At 38.5% G+C, this 19797-nt stretch overlaps 1 protein-coding gene across 1 annotated transcript; it reads left to right on the top strand.

Annotated features, from left to right (window-relative positions):
- The first annotated feature begins 15555 nt into the window (after nt 1-15555).
- LOC139701130 (uncharacterized) lies at nt 15556-19416 on the top strand. Its single transcript, XM_071599707.1, has one exon. The coding sequence runs from the start codon at nt 15556-15558 to the stop codon at nt 19414-19416; it is 3861 nt and encodes a 1286-aa protein (XP_071455808.1).
- Nucleotides 19417-19797: the final 381 nt, after the last annotated feature.

Genomic DNA, 19797 nt, shown 5'->3' with positions numbered 1-19797 from the left:
CAAAATTTCTATTAAGGGAGATAGTGAAAATTACTTAGCATGGCTAGGATCATCCAAACTATCTCCCCTTTGCCTACTTTGTGGCAATAAAGGCGCCCTATGATTTTGGCAGATTGTCACGGCCCCATATATTTCCAAAAGGCCCCATGATTGAAGAGGTAAAAACCTCCGTGGATTATTCTTCCTCCAAAAAAAAAAGGATAAGCTAGGAGAAGTGTGGCCTTGGTGTGTGTGTAATGTCCATTTGCAACGATTTGAATAGCAGTACTTTCACGGACAATTGGGTTAGTTTTTACTCATCTTTAAAATTTACAGTTAAACTCGCGAAAGTCCTCCAACGGTCTGGTCTACGTAAGAGGAACCCCTTCTCAAATTATTCCAGTAGTTTTTCTCTGACAATGTTTCCTTAAACATCTTATTAATATTCTATCACCTTTCATAAGTCTAAAATGATTATTCTATTTCTTCTTCTCCTTTAATCAACCCCATTTATTTTATTTTTATCCGCATCATTCTGATGCCCAGTTTTTCCAACCTCTTCCACGTACTCAAAATTCCTCCGATCTACGTTTACGAGGGTTCCCTAAAACTTGAATGCACAATGTGTACTTCTATTTAGAGCTCTTTTTCTTTGAGCAATCTCATGAAAATCTTCCTAAATTTTTCATGTTAATACTTTTGCGTAGCGAACTAATTTCCTTATGTCATTTGTGAGTCGAATATTTCGCATCAGATACGATTTTTACATGATCCGTTTAATAATTTCACATGCTGATTTTAAAATCATACATGTATTCTCGAATTCTTTCCTCGAATGTCAAAGTAGAACCATACACTTATTTTAGTACACGTTATCAGTTTGCGCGGCTAAGGTTTGCTAACAAAGTGGTCTAATAAACAATTTTTAGACTATCTCCTCGGAAAAATTTAAGTGCATAAAATTAACATAGCAAATATTTACCCAGGTGCTAACAGTTCTACTAATGTCTGTATAAAGTTAAAATGCTCACACGAGAAATTTGTGCACACCTAAAGGCACTGTTGGACTTAACTTTAGCCTTTTCCTTACTTATTTTATTCATTTAAACTTAATTTAAATTTCTATATTTTTGAAATGAAACTGTTAATTGTCCTACAGCATTCCTTAATGACTGCAAGCGGTTTGTAAAACTAATATGTATATACGCGAAGACTCGGATTTAATAATTGTAAAACCTAAATAAAAGCAAGAAGAGAGCTATTGACCTAGTGGCCACAAAGATTTGAAAGTCAGTCTAGTCTAGATGTGCAAGAACCGTTTCCGAATCACCTAAAAACACCAATTCACTTAGGCAATGCCTCTTACTGGAAGCATTGACTTAGAAATGTCTTTTACTCGATAAAAGAATCATGTTTGGATGCTCCACTTTTCGGGAAGTTCCATTTTCACATGAGGTAGATGTTGTTTGAGAGATTAGGGTTTATAAATTTATAATATTCCGTATGAACAAGAGAAGGGTGCTCGCGTGTCATCGCATTGTACAGAAATTTCGCAAGACCTATGATATCCGAGGGAAAAAACTAAGATCCAACTAATCACCAACTATTCACTAAATCACCCCATTCCAAATGCTGTTTGAGTAACATACAGTGACTATTTGTATATTATAAGCCATTAACGAATACATGCACGAAATAATTCCAATATAGAACATCAAAATTGTACTAACTTTCTTGGACTTCCCGGTCATCGAGGATGTAAAGCCTTCCCAGTGCTGGAGCCACTGTAGCCAGGATCAGCAGAGCACATACAGATGCCTGGAAGACAAAATTCAATTTGATGTCAAATAATTCGCATAATACTCCGCCCAGGGTATTCTCCCATGTCTAGGTTAATATCGATATCTGTGCATTTATGATAAAGTTTACTCGTGAAGTATGATTTTCAAAATAACTGTAGGAAATAATGCGAGATCAAAGAATAAACGAATTTCATCATACGGTAAATAAATCAGGAATTCAAGCTCTAATTCTCATGCTTATGCTGAAAAGAGCTAATCAAAAAAACTACTGATCACCGGAAAATAAAACATTTGATTCTTTCATGCACAGTGTAATTGGGTAAGATAAAGCTGTTCGTAGTAGTATTTGTAAAATAAACATGCTTTACCAAGTAATTAAACTCCCAAATGTCGCCTATATTAATGAACCTAATGATATGGAAAATTGAGGTTAGAAATAAATATGCGAAGAGTGGATTCGTTAACCACAGTTGTCGGTTACAACTCAAACCCTCCTGATAAGAATTGATCTGGGGGAAAGAAGGAAATGCTAAGGTGATAAGAAGACTAAAGGCGAAAAGGATGCCTTAAGATAAATAATATAAGTATTAAGAAGGAATTACAATCTAAAAAATGATAGAAAGGAAAATACAGGGATGCGGATGGAGGATAAGGGCGCGAGCGTTAGATTAACTCAAAGGACTAAAAGTATAGCATATTGGGGGAATGACTTAGCGATCGAAGTTTGGCTGGCAAGTTGATCCATCAAAATTCTAGTATCTCTCACGAGGCAGAAAATAAAACTAGCCTAAGGTGAAGAGTATTGGAAAATCATCCACTAGGACTTACAGTTTTCACGGACACCATCTTAGCCAAATCTTCGTTTCTTGCAAAATTGAGTATAAACGAACCGGAGCTCACTTGGAACTGGATTGATATCCTTCCCTACCTAAGCCAGTGCTTTTATAGATCCCCCTCAAGTCCCCATCCACACCCCACTTCTGCGGTGCCGGCAAGCGATGGAGAAGGGATGAGGGGTGGAGAGGGGCCGGGTCCGGGAAAGGTTATGCCTTGGGATACCCCTCGGGACAACGCCTTGGGACACCTCATCGGCGGCGGCACCTTGCGGGGAGGTCACGGAAGCCGAAAGTTTCTCGGCGGGAGAGAGTGAAGTTGTGGCATGCGTGCACTGTTTTGTTTGGTTGGGCGTGAAGAAAGAAAAAATGGGGAGCAGATGGGAGGGGGGAGGAAGAGAGATGATTGTGGTGGGGAAGGTAATCGACCAGGAGACCAGAGAAAAAATTGATGCACGTTAATGTCAGCCCCGGGGATAAAAACTTCGGGAAGAAGAAAATAAGAACTTCCACTGAATCATAAAGAGTTCAGGCCTTAGTTATTTGGGTGACTGTTACTCTAAAACAGTATAACAATATTATTGCATTATATATTTTTCCTAAGTAAGGATTTTAAAAAAAAGTTCATTGAACACTCTAATAAATAATTATTTTATAGGAAACTCAGTCGTTGAAGTAAAATGATAGCTATCAGAGGCTTTTGAAATAGGGTGTTTGGAAGGGTGTGAAAAAGTAAACTGAAGTAAAAGGAAAACAAACGAAGGAAGAATGGAAATTCAGTCTTATTTAGCACTTAAGAACTTATGACAAGAAATGAAAATCTTAAGTTGGAAGAAAAATGAACGTTTTGTGAGGTATGCAATAAGAATTTGAAAAATAAAATAGACAATCAATGGTAATACCATGGAAGTTTTAATTAGAACTAGGAACCGATATACCTTAAATACAGAGAAAAAAGAATAAAGTGGGTAAATTCAGGGCCATGTACTAAGAGGATCATCAGGCAAAAGATTGGTTGTAGCTGCAGAGGGATGGAGAGACAGAATGAGAAGAGGCAGACAAAAAACAGAATAAATGGACAATATTAAAGAATTAGGAAACATAAGGGGCTAATATCTCATAAAGAAGCTAACCCAGCGTAGAACACCATTAAGATTCATGAAGTCAAGTACCGAAACGGATGTGATACTTGATGATGGCGATACGAGTTAGTTTGTGAAGCCGTATGCAGCTTTATAGTCGCAGGACCCAAGTGATCAACCTGAAGACTGGCTTAGGAACTGAAGTTTCTCGTAGTATCACTAAGGCGGGAGAGAATCACACCCTAGGCTGGCAGGGGAAGTTACTTTCTGCACCGCATTTTGCAGTTTATGCGCCACATAATGCAAATAGACTACTTGACATACTTTTAATAATCATTCTATCATCATAACCGAAAACATTTTCGACTAAATTTAAAAGTATGCTTTCAATAATTACCATATCATTTTCTGGTTATAAATCTACAAATTCAACATTTTTGGCAATACATTTTGAAGGAATGAGTTCAATTGTTTTATTTTCCGTAAAATTTGAACGATAAACAACAATTCTTAAGAGTATTATGATGGATTTCGGATGAGTATATAAGTGTTCGATGAATCGGAAAACAGTCGGACAAGGCCAACTTAATTTTCAGTGAGAGGAAGTTAAAGGGACATAAATGAGCAATGAGGAGGAAACGTAGTGAATGATCCATTAAGCATCTAGAGCTTCCCTTGAACGGAATTTAGTGCAGTATACTTATGGGAAGTAAAAATTATAAATGCATCTTACTCCTATTACTTAAAACTTAAATTTCGACTTGTTTCCTTGAAAATCCAACGTACCACTATACGTCTACTATTTATAATGCCACATTGGTAGTAAATAAACCACGAATGAAAAAATTTTATGATACATTTATTGTTACATATTCATTTCAGTATGATCAAGAGTTCATTTAACAGTCAATCAAATTCTATTTGTGTTTTTAAATTTTAATTAAAATACATAAATTTGTGCCGACCCGTGACAACGATTTTCTTAAATTGCTGAACTGGTAAAATTTTTGGCGAAGTCGTAAATCTCATCAGGATATAAGGAAAAAACCAAGAGCATCTGGATATTCGCAACTTTTTTACAATTTATTACTTTAGGAAATAATGATCGGCTATTCATAATAAGTGTATGCTTACTATCGAGGTCGAAATTAGTTAAGGCGATATATGTTAAGTCAAAAGAAACTTAATATATACAACCCCAAGATAATCTAAAGTATTTAAAATTATCTTAAGAGACAATATTTCGATCGGTGAGACGTGGGCAAGCAAGGCCTCGTCTGATATTTTCACACTCGACGGTGATTAGAAATGAGCTACTTGAAAATCAACATTTTTATGATCTCCTAGAAGCAGATACTTCAGGTATTACACCTTGTCCTCGTACTTTTCTGTTATACCTGTATGTATTTTACCTAAGAAGTTGAAGTCATCTGTAAATCCCACCCTGAATGCAATGGAGCAGTAACTCTCGAAGCGTGAACCAAAGGGCCCAAAGAGGAGGTCATTTTTTTCATCACTGAATGGATTAGTCAACTGAAGAAACAAACTTCAGGTTACAGTTTAGTGTAATAAAATAAAACATGCGACATCGTACAGGATCGAATGTCTCTGTGTAGTTGGTATTTTTTGGCTATTTTTCCTTAATCGGTATGTTATACCCTTGCATATATTTTTATTATCTCACCAACTGTGAATCTACTGTGTTTCTTAAATTTAGTTCATCTTTGCGAGATCATTCAAATCCGGATGACACTCTGGATAAATTCAAACCCATCTGCAATTTTTTGGTCAATAGATCTTCCTGGGAAACCACAGGGAATCAAGGGAATGGATCATCTCCATTAACTTTGATCAGTGAATTTAACACGCCATAGGACTTAGTATGGGATGAGCTCTGCCGTCACCTAACTCTAAAAAGTTCGGCGGCGGTGGAGCGTTTATTCTTAATACATCAATTCCTATTCGTTTTTCCTCTACTCTTTCTACTTTCGTCGCTAGTAGACCTAGAATATTGTATCTCTGTAGAACCCATTCAGTTTTTAAGGTTAAGCTATCGTAAGTTTCAATGAAATATATTTGTGAACCCGTGCAATAGAGGATTAAAGGGAATAAGATGGCACACGCAAGGCAAGAATGTGCACGGACGGGCGGATGGAAAGGAGGTAGGGAGAAGAACGATGCCCTGCGCCGGTGAATGGCCCCGTTTCCTTCGAAGCCGCCGTGACTACTCGCGATGTGCTCCGCCAAAAGGACCGTGACGGAAGTTTTTTCCTCATCCTTCTCTCACCGCATCAACGAAAAAATGCCAGTTTGATTTTTTTGGAGGCACCAACAGTGATGGCTGATATCTTTGTGACACATGAGGAAAGAGAAGTTCGCACCATTAATCTCTCTTATGATACCAATCATTCCTAATTATTCCTTGACTTGTAATTAATGGATGACTGAATAGCTTGGCTAAAGTTATCGTGCATATAAAAGCTTTCATTCAATTCCATTGTGTCATGCATCGTCTAACCGAAAGGTTCTGGGAGTTCAGTATGCCTTTGATCAAGGAGATTATTACAGCATAATATACATTCTTTTTGCATGACATATTGATAGTTTCTTTCCAGAGAAAACATGCGTAGGTGTAGCTTAACAGTTGTACGCGTACTCGTTTTAGAAAAGGATTGTGGAGAAACCAGTAAGTTTTGCTGCGGAGCAACTTAGATTGATGTTGAATACCCCAGCGGAAATTGAAATGAGGTTTACGAAAGCAGTAGGTGGTTTCCGGTGTTACTTCGCCGAGAGTATTTGGTACGTATATGGAAGAATATTAGCCAGGCATTCTTTATAACGGTACCCTTAGAGAAGACCTTGAGCAATCGGTAATTGTGTCGCATATTGTAAAGTGATACTGAAAAGCCACAATGAATACCGAGCCATCGGAGGGAACCGAATACCGTCTCTTACCTTATTTAATAAAGAAAAATATAAGTCGCAATTTATATCCCATTCTCCTAATGCTAATTTTAATCCTAATAATCTATAAAGCTGAAAATGAATGTGTTTGTTTGCTTGGGGACCAGTTTTTGGAAAAAAATGAATCCTGTTACAAACAAATGCTTCAACACATGCTTCACTTAGAATTAGGATTCCAATTCATTCACTTCAACGAGGAACGATAATTAAACTGTCGTATCGTTTATCTAGCTAGTACATCATTTACGGATGCATATTACGGATGCACCAAACCGACCTTCTGGTTGATTACTATATTTATGGTTTTTTATTATGATCTATGAAGACCGCTGGAATGACGCTTCTTACACTGTAAACAGCTACCACTAAGTTTGATAGACCCGGAATATTTCATATAAAGTTGACTTTAAAATTGTACATATTTTCGGTTAACTGCTGCAGCGAAATTTGATGGCCCAAAACTATTTCTTTAAGGGATGACTTTTAAAGCGTATCAGTTTGAATTTTTTAAAGTCAGTGGTCAATATGATTGGAAGAATCTACGTATCTATCTATATATCTGGTATCCGCTAGTCACCTCTAGGGTGTGTGGCCGGAGATGATTGCACACCAGATATTCACCATTTAAAATTAAGTATTTTTTAACTTTTAGTATCAATATTGTTTCGTAAAATAATTCAGTTAAGATCGATCCTGTTGACTACAGATACATGCACTATGGTATCTAAGTTGGAGCTTAGAACTCTAGGGTTCATGAGAGCGTAAAAGGCCTTCCACCACATCAAGACTGTAGTGCATTCGGAGGAGGTTCACTTAACCTGGTAGATTATATTTCTATCACCTATTCTTCAAAACAAATTCGTTGCTTTGTAAACAGTCTTAAGATACCTTCCTTTGAAGAAGAAATTTAAGTTTAACTTTAGTCCAGCTTAATGCAAAGTAAAAAGATACAAAAAAAGGTTAAAGATTAGGATATCCTGAATGGTTTCAAGAATATTCATAACTTTAACATACAGGTACACCATTGGTAAGAAATGCTGTACGGGTGAAGTCTGTTTTCCATTTTTAAAGCTTAAAGACTATCGATATTCTGTGACTATTTTCGAGTTTGCTTTAATTCCTAATAATTTATTTGCATCAACAATCCATTTGAGACAAATGGATTGATGACGGACAAATGGACTCAAGGCATATGAGTTAGACAGCATGCACAAAGAAATAAACATACTTGAGATCACCTCTCCTATCATCTCTTCTAGCTTTTTAATAAAGCTTCAGTAATCGTCTTCCGCCATACATACTAGATCATCTACTACAAATGCGATCTTATAAGGAAACAAATATCATAACTCTTTTAACTTTTATTCGATTGAAAAAACACTTTTCTTACTCCGAATAGTTCCCTTATCTGTTAACACCGCAAAATATCTTAGGCAAAGGTAACATATTAAAATTTCGAGATTTTCACTAAGGATATGGTAATAGATGTTTAATAGTTATTAATATTTTTAGGCTTAATGCACATTTGTTTTGGTATTATGGTGAAGATATAATGTTCATTTTGTAATTACTTGTTATTCGAGCTAATTTTAAGATGAAATATCGGAAAATACCTCATGATCCTATAATTTAATTCAAAATAAATCTATCAATTACAATATTCAACAAATTTCATTGGATAATATTGGGCTTGCAATATTTTTTTAATATCTTAATAAATATGATAATGGCAGATTATTTAGTTAGACTAATCATGTTACTGCTTATCATCCATGAATGTATATGTTGCTCACAGAATCAATTGGCATGTACATTTGATTAGTTCGTCAACTTCTTTTTGCGACTTTTTTGTCCGTCCTTAGTTTCTCGTTCACTTCATGGGAGTGCACGTAGATACATAGGCCCATAGTGAAAGTTTCACTGAACGGAAACAAGATTTTTTCGGAATACCTTTCGCTTTCAAAGCTTAAACAATGCCATGGATTCTTAATTTGCTAGTGAGAAAAAAACAAAATGGGCATAAAATAGACTCAAGATCTCGCCTGTTCACATTTACCCTATTTCTTCTTTTTCATCAATTTTTTCATATTATTAAAAAATATGGGGATAATTACTGATTGTATTCAGACTTATGCTGAAGTTACGAAGTAATTATAACAATGCTATTGGAAAGAAAATCGTTATGAAGTTTATTATAATAGTTGATACAGCTTGTGAAAGAATCAATCGCGTAACAAAATGGTGTCTGAGTGGTAACCTCTTAAGTATTTATTCCTTCAGTGCATCACCTTAAAATGCTGATATTTAAGTCTAATTGCTTCGTATGTACATAATTATCATGCAAATCTACCCCCGTCACGGCGAAGTTATATTTCAAATGCACTTTAAATTGCGTGACACAATTATTGAGGATTTCTGGAGTGGAATATGTCAAATGATTGTATTTTGTGATTATAAATTGTGGATGCACTACTATTGCTCTTTGAATAATATTTGTTTGCGTAACTTAATCTAAGTAAATGATACTTATGCAATACTTGTGAACAAAAATGTACGCAACATGACTACTGCCACGCCTGAGGCCTGCGTGCTATGCTAGCTAGAACTCTTAGAGTCAGGAAGGAGCATGAGAGTTCGATGGACCGCAAAGTATATATCTAAGGATCGTGAAAAATGAATTCACAGGCATAAGAATGATGTACCCGCATTATTTCACCTCGGATACCCTATTAACTCTTTCACTATGAAGAATATATAACGAGATCTATGAATCTATTTAAATCCCTATTTTTTATATGGTTTTTCATATACTCACAGGGTAACAGAAAATTCTAGAGTTTGCAAGCAGCAAAACCAGAAAGACCCTTTTAGCACTGTTACCAGGTCAGAGATAAAAAAGCGATAGCGATAAAAAAATCTTCATAGAAATTATTATTTCGACCGTGCTTTTTCAAAGGAAAAATTCGCAGGCTATCTTTTGAATATCTTCCATTTCGTTTTTTCAATTTGATATTATTAAATTGAAAGAGTTTGGTAAAATCAGTACGAGGATATCTTAAACTTGTTTAAATTTGTAAATGATTTATTTTGATAGTATATTGCATGAATCTACTCATACATTCCAGCAAGGAGATTACTATGACATCGGGAAATAAATATAAATTATTGTTATAACATTCCTTTGACTTAGAAACGACAATATTTTGGTGTGTTCGTTGGCTGAAACATATGCTTGGGTTGATAATTTTAAGTTTTTCATTCCTAATCACTGAGTTGCTGTTTCGAAGGTTGCAAATGTGCACTGCTCTGAAGCTAGTTTATGACTAAGCATTAAGTTTGTATCCATTAAGCTAAAATTCGCGTTAAATTGGAGATCATTGGTTGGCTTATGATAATTTCTAAATTTATGGACACCATTTTGGATGTTTTAATGACAAGGCTAGTTAGATACAGTAGCTCTTATAAAGGTTACCGTGTCGAGACTCAGGAATCATTTTAATTTTTGTAAACTTATTTATATCAATTTATGGGTAATTTTTGTATTTACGGAGTTATTGAGGCTCTCAAAAATATGAAGTTACTAGCATGTGAAAATCGTTTTAGTCGTCATTTCACTACATTCGTCTGTCAGATATGCTGACTTCTACCATTTTTGACTTGATATTTAGCTTATTAATGCTTTCCTGATGGATTCTGCAGATTTTCTTAGACATAACCTTGTTTGATTTGAATGCCCAATGAATTGACTAAGTTAATTTATTGCCCCTTGTGACTACTAAGAGATAGAAAGATGAGGACGGTAGAGATGGAAAACAGTTAGGAAGAGGCTTGGCTTCCAGTGAAATAATGAGGCTGTTCTGATTATCATCCTTAAGTTACTGAGCACCTAACGTTATCTGGAGTCCACAGAAATATTTTCCGAAACGTTAACACAAGTGCTGAATTTTTAAAAATGGAACTCTTCCACGAAAATAAATGTAAGCAGACACACTTACATTCCTTAACTTCCCTAGATTCTCACACTTTTGAAACCCGCGGTGTGACTTCACTTTGTGTCGGGCTACAGAAACATTCCCGACCGCAAAAATAAATTTCATTCTTTCCCCCAGGTGGGAAGGAGTAGAGATTTTTGTTATTGAATTGGGATAACGGGGGTTCGGGAGGTAACATCACAGGTAATGAGGGAGAAGGAGAGATGAGAGAGGAAAAGAGAGCGGGGATGCGAGCGCTGAGCACTTACTTTTTTTTACCTCGTCGACCCGTTTCCATTGACTGAGTTTGTATTCATTGGGTCTGAAAAGCCGGCGATCCGTGGAGGAAGCCGGTGAAGACAAAAGAAACGGACGGAGGAGATGTTTTTCTTCGGAGATGATGGAGCATTTCTGCAAAATTATTTGTGCCAGAGTTTCCTTCCCTCGCTTGAAAGTTTACGTCACAGAGCGTTTGTAACCTGCGCAAACTATTGTCTCTCTCTCTCTCGAATTCAACGGATTATTTTAAGATTATTTGAGGTTGGTATTGTGCCAATGCCACATCAATTGGATGGTAACACCAATGAATCATCAAGAATTTTGCACTCCAATTTCGTCACTCCAATTCTCGAAAATATTTAGCATGAAAATTGCGGAAATAAGCACAATATTTGGTACTTTCTGTGAAAGACTAGCACCCATGGCTACATAATATTAGTTTTAAACCAAGGAAATCTCTATAAAATTACAGCACGGAAGCAAAGAAAATCAATGAACAACCTAATTAGTCATTTAGGGAGAAAATAATCCAGTCAGTACATCAAGCAATGAGGGAGACTGAGCATAGCTGTACTATGCCTTAATGTGATTCCTCCGGCCCTCTAATTATTACTAAATGGGAATCAGATGTTATTACGGTCATAGTTTACTGTGGAGTCAATTTACCACGTTCCCGCAAATCTCTTTTCCATTTAATAATACATCTGTACATTGGGAACCATTGAAATTGCAAAGAAACTAATGACTTTATCACTTCCATACATTTATTTATTTAATCCTTCATAGTTCTGTTAATAATGTTTTCCTGTTTTTGATAAATCTTGTCATATCATGAGTATGAAAAACAGAAGATAGCAATTATTCTGTACATTAAAGTCTTTCCGTTATCTACTGTATTGATAGTCAATGCTTTGAGCAGAAAAATATTATGCTGTATCAAAATGTCTCCATATACGAGTAGAGAGAGAAAGATAACAATTGTGAACCACTGTAATTTTATTCCAAACAAATTTAAGCACATATGACTAACTAATTTGTTTTTGTCATTGAATAAACTATTTAAATGCGAAATATTTTAAATTTAAGCCAGTTAGTCTGAGTGAACATACTTTCTTGTATTTGATATTTCATTGATGTGAAGACAATACTGTGCGAAGTGCCGTTGTCTCACGGACTTGATCTTGCGAAATGGTAATGTGAATCTCAAAATTTCATTTAAATTGAAGAAGATAAATTTCATGCAAAACTCTAACGAGATTTCTTAGCGGGGGCCTTCATATTTCACAGGAAAGTCACTCGCCCGAAAGTAGAACGAACTACGTATTTCTCGAAGAAAGACTAAGTTTATGACAGGACCATAGGGTAAGCGTGAGCCAATGTGAATATTACGGTTATATGCGTCGACTTTATTAATGTAGTTTTTAAAATGTTAATTTTTTTGAGATTTTGCTCTCGGAATTATGTTAATTTACTCGGTGGAAGTCAAACGTAATACTCAGTGGTGTTTCCGACAAAAATAGTAAATTTTCTGTTAAATCGATTTTAGTTTTTAGGGAGAAATAGAAGCCCTGAAGACTGACTCAATTTATTATTCCGGTTACCTTTCTTTGATTTTACCTTTTCTATTGAGCTTAGGGTATTAACTCTTTTTTTATTTTTCTTATGAACGTTAGACCTTGAAGTCATGGATTCCGCATCGATGAAATGCGATTGCACAGCGTCGAACCCAGATATAAGACAGGCCCTCATAAAATTTTAGCTTTCAAAACGGCTGAAACCTATACTTAGTCCTCATAAATATATGTTTATGACCAAAAAAGAACACCTCCACTATTTAACAAATTTACCACCAACCAGGTTTACTACATCATCGTCAGGAGTTGAAGATGATTTAATATATCGGAAACTATACAACATCTTACGCGTAAAAATGATTCAATGCACATACCCTTCCCACCCGAAGATGATGCAGTGAATCGAAACCTTTCGATATTCACTAATTTCACCAAATAAAGCTTAAAGATGCGCAATTCGATCAGAGGAAGAAAGAATTTCACAATTTACCCATCCATTTATTTAGGAAATTTTATGATACACAATCGAGAAAGGGAACATTATACCCTAGTAGATGAGGCGTTTGACAAATGGTGAATCTGGACTCTGAAATTCTGGTGATACCTTGGAGAATACTGCCTAAAAATTCTACTCATGATAATTTTCAATGATACAGTTCTGCGGAAAACCGAATAGTAATCAAGAGGAATAAATCCTACTCTGTGTGGGTGAATTTCAGACTTCTCAAGTTTATTTTTAAGTGAGTTCTATCGTTATCAAAACCAATCTTTGGTTTTTTTAATATAGTGAATAGATACCGGCCAGCGATTTTCAAACATTATTACCTTTATCTTTATCATTTACACGATGTAATGTGTGAATACATTAGTATGAATATCGATTTCGTTTTTCTCATGCTAATAATAAGTAAATTGTACTACGTGCATGCTTAAGTCGACTTTGATAGACAGTAAGCTTGAATATCTCAGTGGCGGAGAAATAATTATGTTATCTGAGGAGGAGGAAATGTTACAATTACTCTCGCTTTACTTTTCATAATCCTGAGAAATATTAGTTTTGAAACCTCGTCTTTGATTTTGGCGTAATTTATTTTTATTTACGAATTTATTTGGCTCATTGACTACGAGTCAAAATCATGTGACGACTTGGTGATAAATTCGCTAAATTGATTACCATAATATTATTTTCTGTGTACAAATTGAATCACAGTCTACGCTCCCTCTTTGCCATCAATTTTTCCGTGTATCATAGGAACGAAGCCAGAAAATGCCGAATTATTTAGTTCCCATTCATGAACTAACCCTGCTACCCTCGATGAAACCTTGTTCTATCACGAAATACGGACGAAGGATAAACTTGAGAGGGACCTGTTGGGCCGTAAATAAATCTTTTACTCGGAGTTAAATCATACAAATTAATGATTGATATTTTTAGGTTGTACATATACGGAAAGCAATGAAGCAATGATAGAATTCGTTCATAAATATGGATATCTGATGGTGTCCAATCCAACATTCAATTTTCATTGTGTTTGGGATGCAAGCCTAATTTTGTAATCGATTTTCCAACCGATATCGCCATTTCATTTAAAAGAAAATATTCTCGTGAGGACACATTTCCCTCAAAATACGCAAGATATTTGACCACGATCAGTCAGGAGAAAGTGAAGGTTAAGAAAGGTAAGGGATGAAGAGTGGGACTTGGGGAAAAGGGTGACAGGCATATGTACCTGAAAAACGTCCTAATCATTTATGCAAACTCGAAGTTCACGAGCGCGAAAGAGAGAACACACCGCGGGACAGAAGATAAGCGGAAGTGTGTGGTGGGGTAGTCATTTTCGACTCAGAACTCATCGGGACAACAAGATAAGGATGCAAGTGCTTTGAAGATATCTGGTCTAATACCCATTTCTGGATCCTTTGCCATGGTGAGTTGAAAATTTTTTCAATAATAATTAAAGCGCAGAAATCTCTGGGAAAAGTTTCTCGCAACTGTGTTCTGGTCATTGTAGAGGATAGATGAGCGTACTTTGTTAAAAACTTACCTTAGGGGTTAAAAGAACGAAGAGAAAATTAAATAGCCAAAAGGTTATGTTCAAATGTTTCTGAAGGGAGAATGAAGCTGAGCACACGGTTTTAGGTTTTACTTTGTGGAATTTCTCCATTATTGAAGATGATAAGTGAGGCTATTTCATAGAACAAAGAATATTTTTCTGTGGACGTATTAAGACATATTTACCGCGGGGTAGGGTTTAACACTTTATGTCACATTCATCTGTGTCCTCCATCTCGGAGGAGTTATAGTCTAATAATCTTAACTGGTAAAGACTCGTTCTGAATCAATATTCCTCAGGATTTAATGACTTATAAATGACATTATTTATTGGAATTAATACAAATTACTACGCGTTCGCTGTGAGTGCTGATATCTCAGGATTTTTTTTGTCAGAAGGGAGCGTAAGACGTATCAATATGTTTGATCTTGAGTTTTATTTGTAAACGGTATAAATATTGAGAAATACGTATAGAATGAAGTCGATCTGAGCTTCATTAAAGTTACTTTTAATTTGATCAGATAGTGTTATCCATTTTACATTCACACAGAACGGTTGCTAATACATTCAAGGCAAAATAAATGTTCCTATGTTTACTTAAGACACATTTAGAATTAATTTGGGTGCTCATTTATAGTTATGTATTTCATTCAGTGTAGCAAAAAGGGAATACTTTCAACCATGGGTTAGACTTAGTTTATGCGAATCTTTCCACTCGTTGAGAAAACATACGAGTAATGATATCATGTTCTAGTGCGTGTGTTTCAGACGATGAATATCTTTCTGCTGACACTGCGTAGTAAAAAAACAAATAGGCAATATTACATTTTCTATAGAACTTGTATAACCTTCAGCCGCCTGCTTATCCGGAACAAGTATACTGAGAACAAAATATTTCAAGTATTACATTTGAGGATGTTTAGAGTGAATGTAATTGTTATGCTCATACATTTGTAATTCACTATCTACAAATATTATTCTGAGTCATAATTCAAATTTCTTTTTAAGGAACCGAGGATGTTCAAGTCTCTGTGGACAGCGCACGTTTGGGCGGCCATCATCTGCTGTATCGCCATCGGTGCCCTTCCCGTCGATGCCTTTTTCTACTTCCCACCACCCATCCTTTACAACCACTTCCTGTCCAAGACGACCACAACTACTACAACGACTACGCCTGCCCCCAAAATGACGTACCCTCCGCTCCACGGCTACGGATACTTCTTCCATGGCGACTACTCCCACGGCTCCGGTCCATGGGAAGGCGAAGAAGTGTGGCCTGATCATTATGACGGCTATCCCAAGAAACCTCCACCGACAACAAAACCTCCCCCTCCTCCAACTACCACGACGCCGGCTCCCACACCCCCACCGACCACAACCCCTCCCCACTACCCGATCAACCCAAGGATCAAATACAAGCCATACGGTTATAACCACAAGGGTTACAGTGGTCCTCACTCAGAGTACGAACCCTGGGAAGACGAAGACGTTTGGGAAGAGTATCACGAGGGTTACCCGACAGAGGCACCGCCAACGACTCCGGCACCAACACCGCCTCCTACGAAACCTCCTCCGCCGACAACCCCATCTCCTCCTTCGACCCCTCCTCCCCATTACTCGATAGGAAAGTACTCGTACCCACGGGTCAGGTACAGCCCTTACGCATCCTACCACAAGGGATACGGGCCCCCTTATCCTCCACCGCCTACGACCCCCAAACCGCCCCCTCCTACAACCACTACCACCACCACTACGCCTCCTCCGCCTCCACCACCCCCGAAGTACAATCGTCACCCTGGGCCTTCATATGGGAACTATAGGTTTCCTCCACCTCCCATGCCTCCACCATTCGGATACAGTCGCCCATATGGGAGAAAGCCGCCGTACCGCCCACATAGTCGTCCAGGTTACGGTTATCAACGCAGGCCGATGAAGTACCATCCTTACCAGCTGGGCGGTAAACCGTCAACGGGGCCTAAGCCGATGTTGAAACCGGTTCCGTTACCACCGTGGCTGTCTCCGGACAGGGAACCCAAAAGGACTCCAGTTTCCGAGGACATGGTCCCACCAAAGTATCAGCAAGAGTACGATTCCCCGCCTGCGAATGGTAATGGAGACGAAGATTACGGGAATACGCAGGCATACTTTTCACAGGAGGCAAAAGCACCTCCTGCCCCTCCTCCAAAGGTGCAGGTAACATCGTCTCTGCATCAGTATGGATCTCCATGGCAGACGCAGAGTTATGGACCCCCGAAACCGAACCCACCACCTCAAGTTCCGCCAGCGACGTCACCTCCATCAGTAAATGCATACCCTCCACAGCAATCATCATACCAAGCACTTATTCCGCCCCCGTCTCCTCAACCTTCTCCAAAACCTCCAAGTTCATACCAAAACCAATATTTACTTCCTCAGCAGTATAATTCTCCCGTTGCTCAACCACAGCCTCAATCAAATCTCCCTCAATCTTCTCCGAATCAATACTTACCACCACAATATAATAGTCCCCCACAAACGCCAGTGCAGGTTCCACAAAATACGTATTCATCACCACCCCAGTCTCCACCCGTTCCTGCAAAGCCTTTGGCAGTACAGTCGAATCAATACCTTCCTCCACAGTTCTATGATCCTCCTAAAACTTCCGCTCAAACTTCCCAAAATCACCCCATACCACCCCCATCTCAGTACATTCCACCCCAGCCACCTTCAATCCCAACAAAACCTCCAGTAGTACAATCAAATCAATACATTTCGCCTCAATCTTATGTTCAACCACAAACTTCTTTCAACCAATATTTGCCTCCTCAGTTTTACATTCATCAAACAACTGCCCCACCTTCAACTACTACTGCAAAATCAGTGACACCGCCTGCAAACCAGTATCTACCTCCTCAATTCTACGCTCCTCCAAATAATTCACCAACCCAAGAATTATATCCCCTGCAGCCGAATAGGTATTTGCCTCCTGAATCTAAAATTTCACCCTCCACTCCTCCACCACTATCAGCTACAGCTCCACCGTCCCCTACAAAATCTAGCCCTACACAAAATCAGTACTTACCTCCTCAATTCTATTCTCCTCCTCAGCAACCCGCTCAAGCTATTTCCAAACCCTCAGTAATAGCACAAAACCAATATTTACCTCCTCAGTTTTATAGCCCACCCGATCTTCCTGTACAGCCTACACCCTCTCCCCAAGCAGCATCTACACCATCGCCTGCTCCTTCACCGTCTTTGCTTCCAAAGTCTCCTGCACCGCAGCACAGTCAATACCTTCCTCCTCAGTTGCATAGTTCTCCAGCAGCTTTACCTCCATCACCTCCTTCAACAACTCAGGCGCCGGTTCCCTCAAAATCCCCCATTCAGCCACCAAATCAATACCTGCCACCACAGTTCTACTACGGTCCTCAATCTCCTACACATGCTGCTCCTAAACCCGTTCAAATACCTTTCCAGTATCCTCAACATTTCAATTCTGACCAGTCACCTTCTCATTCTCTTCCTACCTCCACTCCTTCACCACCTCCTACAAAATCTCCCGCTCTTCCACCAAATCAATATCTGCCACCTCAGCCCCCTCCTTCACAAACCCAGTCTCCATCAGCACCACCGAATTCCCCTCCGTCACAAAGCCAATATTTATTTTCTCAATTATATAATCCTCCCCAGATTTGGTCACAACATTCATCCATTTCTCACCCTCCGCCAAGAATACCTCCCAATCCAGAGCCTATTCAGTATCTAACTCCTCAGTTCTATAATCCTCCACAGACACCCCCTAATCATTCCACTCCCGCACCAACCCCTACCACTATCAGTCCTCCACCACCACCACCACCACCATTAAATCCCTCTCCTCCAGCAAACAACCAGTACTTACCACCAGAGATTTATAATCCCTCGAATTATATTCCACCTGCACTTAAGGGTATATCTAAAGGAGAAAATCCTCCGACGTTTGTTACCTCCTCACTAACGCCCTCTTTAAATCAAAACCCTTCTAAGACAAGCGGCTCGCTGCAAAATACCAATGGCTCCACCCCGTCGTCGCCCGAATCGCCATTGCAAGTTCCATCGTCAGAGTTCAGACCCCCTTTTGAGCACCTCACTTATGAATTGGGTTTAAAACTGCAGGAACAACGCAGCAACGAAAGGCCAAGTGATAACACCCCCGATTTTGAGATAATCAAGAGCGAAGAATACGATTTCACGGACACAACCAAACGATATCCTCCGTGGTTGACTCAGTCTTACGTTCCCCCTGTTGGAGAAGATAACCTAAGGGATAAGATATCCCAAGGTGAAGTACCCGTTGATACCCTCATACCGTCCCCTTTCACTGCAGCCGCTGATAGCTCCCGACCAAAACCCCAGCAAAACGGTGGACAAAGAGGATCATACGATGAGCAAAATCAATATCTTCCTCCAGAGTCCACCAAGAAAGAAGACTCGTCAAAGGTTACGACGACGACAGCACGACCAGCTGATTCATCCCCTAAAAACAGGGTTAGGAATTATCGAACTCGAGACGATAGTATATCTCTGACACCCCCTCCAAATGCCCAAAAAGAGGATCAGATCTCCAACGTTGAGTCGAGTGGACCTCCTGCTGTCCCTCCACTTCGTCCTGTGCCTTCCCTACTAAATTACGTCGGGAAGTCAAAGGATTTCCCTCCGCTTCCGGACAGGGTGAACCCTGAAGATATTGAAGGAATCGAAGGCGAGCGGGTGAGGAATCTGCGGGACAATACGCTTTACCCCGGTTTGGAGAAAGCGGGTATTAAAGGGCTGTCACCAATAGGCATACAGTATATTAGTGCAGCTGCGGAGGCATTCGTCAGATTAGCGCATCATAATAAAGAAGAAGGTACTGAGTGACATATGTGGGTATAATACATTTTTGAAGGTCTATGCGCTTCCTTTGTAACAAACTATGAACGGCATTGTGCAAAGGTCCATTCAGAAATTTATTCCCCAAGACGGGTATGCACTTCAGTGCTATGCATGAGTATCAGCAAGGTCAGAATTCTTTCTAAGTAATAATTTTGATACCGTCATATCGCCGTATTCCAACGCCTTATGGTTTTGTCCACTGGTTGTAATCTGGATTAACCGTTTGAAAAGAAAGGGTTGAGGGAATAAATTCTAATGGAAATTTGTTTGATAAATGGAATTATTAGGAGAAAAGAAGAATTTGGGACGATAACTGAGAAGCCCTTCGAAAATTTAGCTTACTTCCACAGAAAAATCTTGAGTCCT

This window comes from Hetaerina americana, unplaced genomic scaffold (genome assembly GCF_022747635.1).
Source record: "Hetaerina americana unplaced genomic scaffold, ioHetAmer1.1.p SCAF_11, whole genome shotgun sequence".
Taxonomy (NCBI): domain Eukaryota; kingdom Metazoa; phylum Arthropoda; class Insecta; order Odonata; family Calopterygidae; genus Hetaerina; species Hetaerina americana.
This window is presented reverse-complemented; position numbering and strand designations above follow the sequence as displayed.

Bases quoted from the DNA above. Each gene is read 5' to 3' on its own strand.
- LOC139701130 (XM_071599707.1), top strand. From the start codon at position 15,556: ATGTTCAAGTCTCTGTGGACAGCGCACGTTTGGGCGGCCATCATCTGC.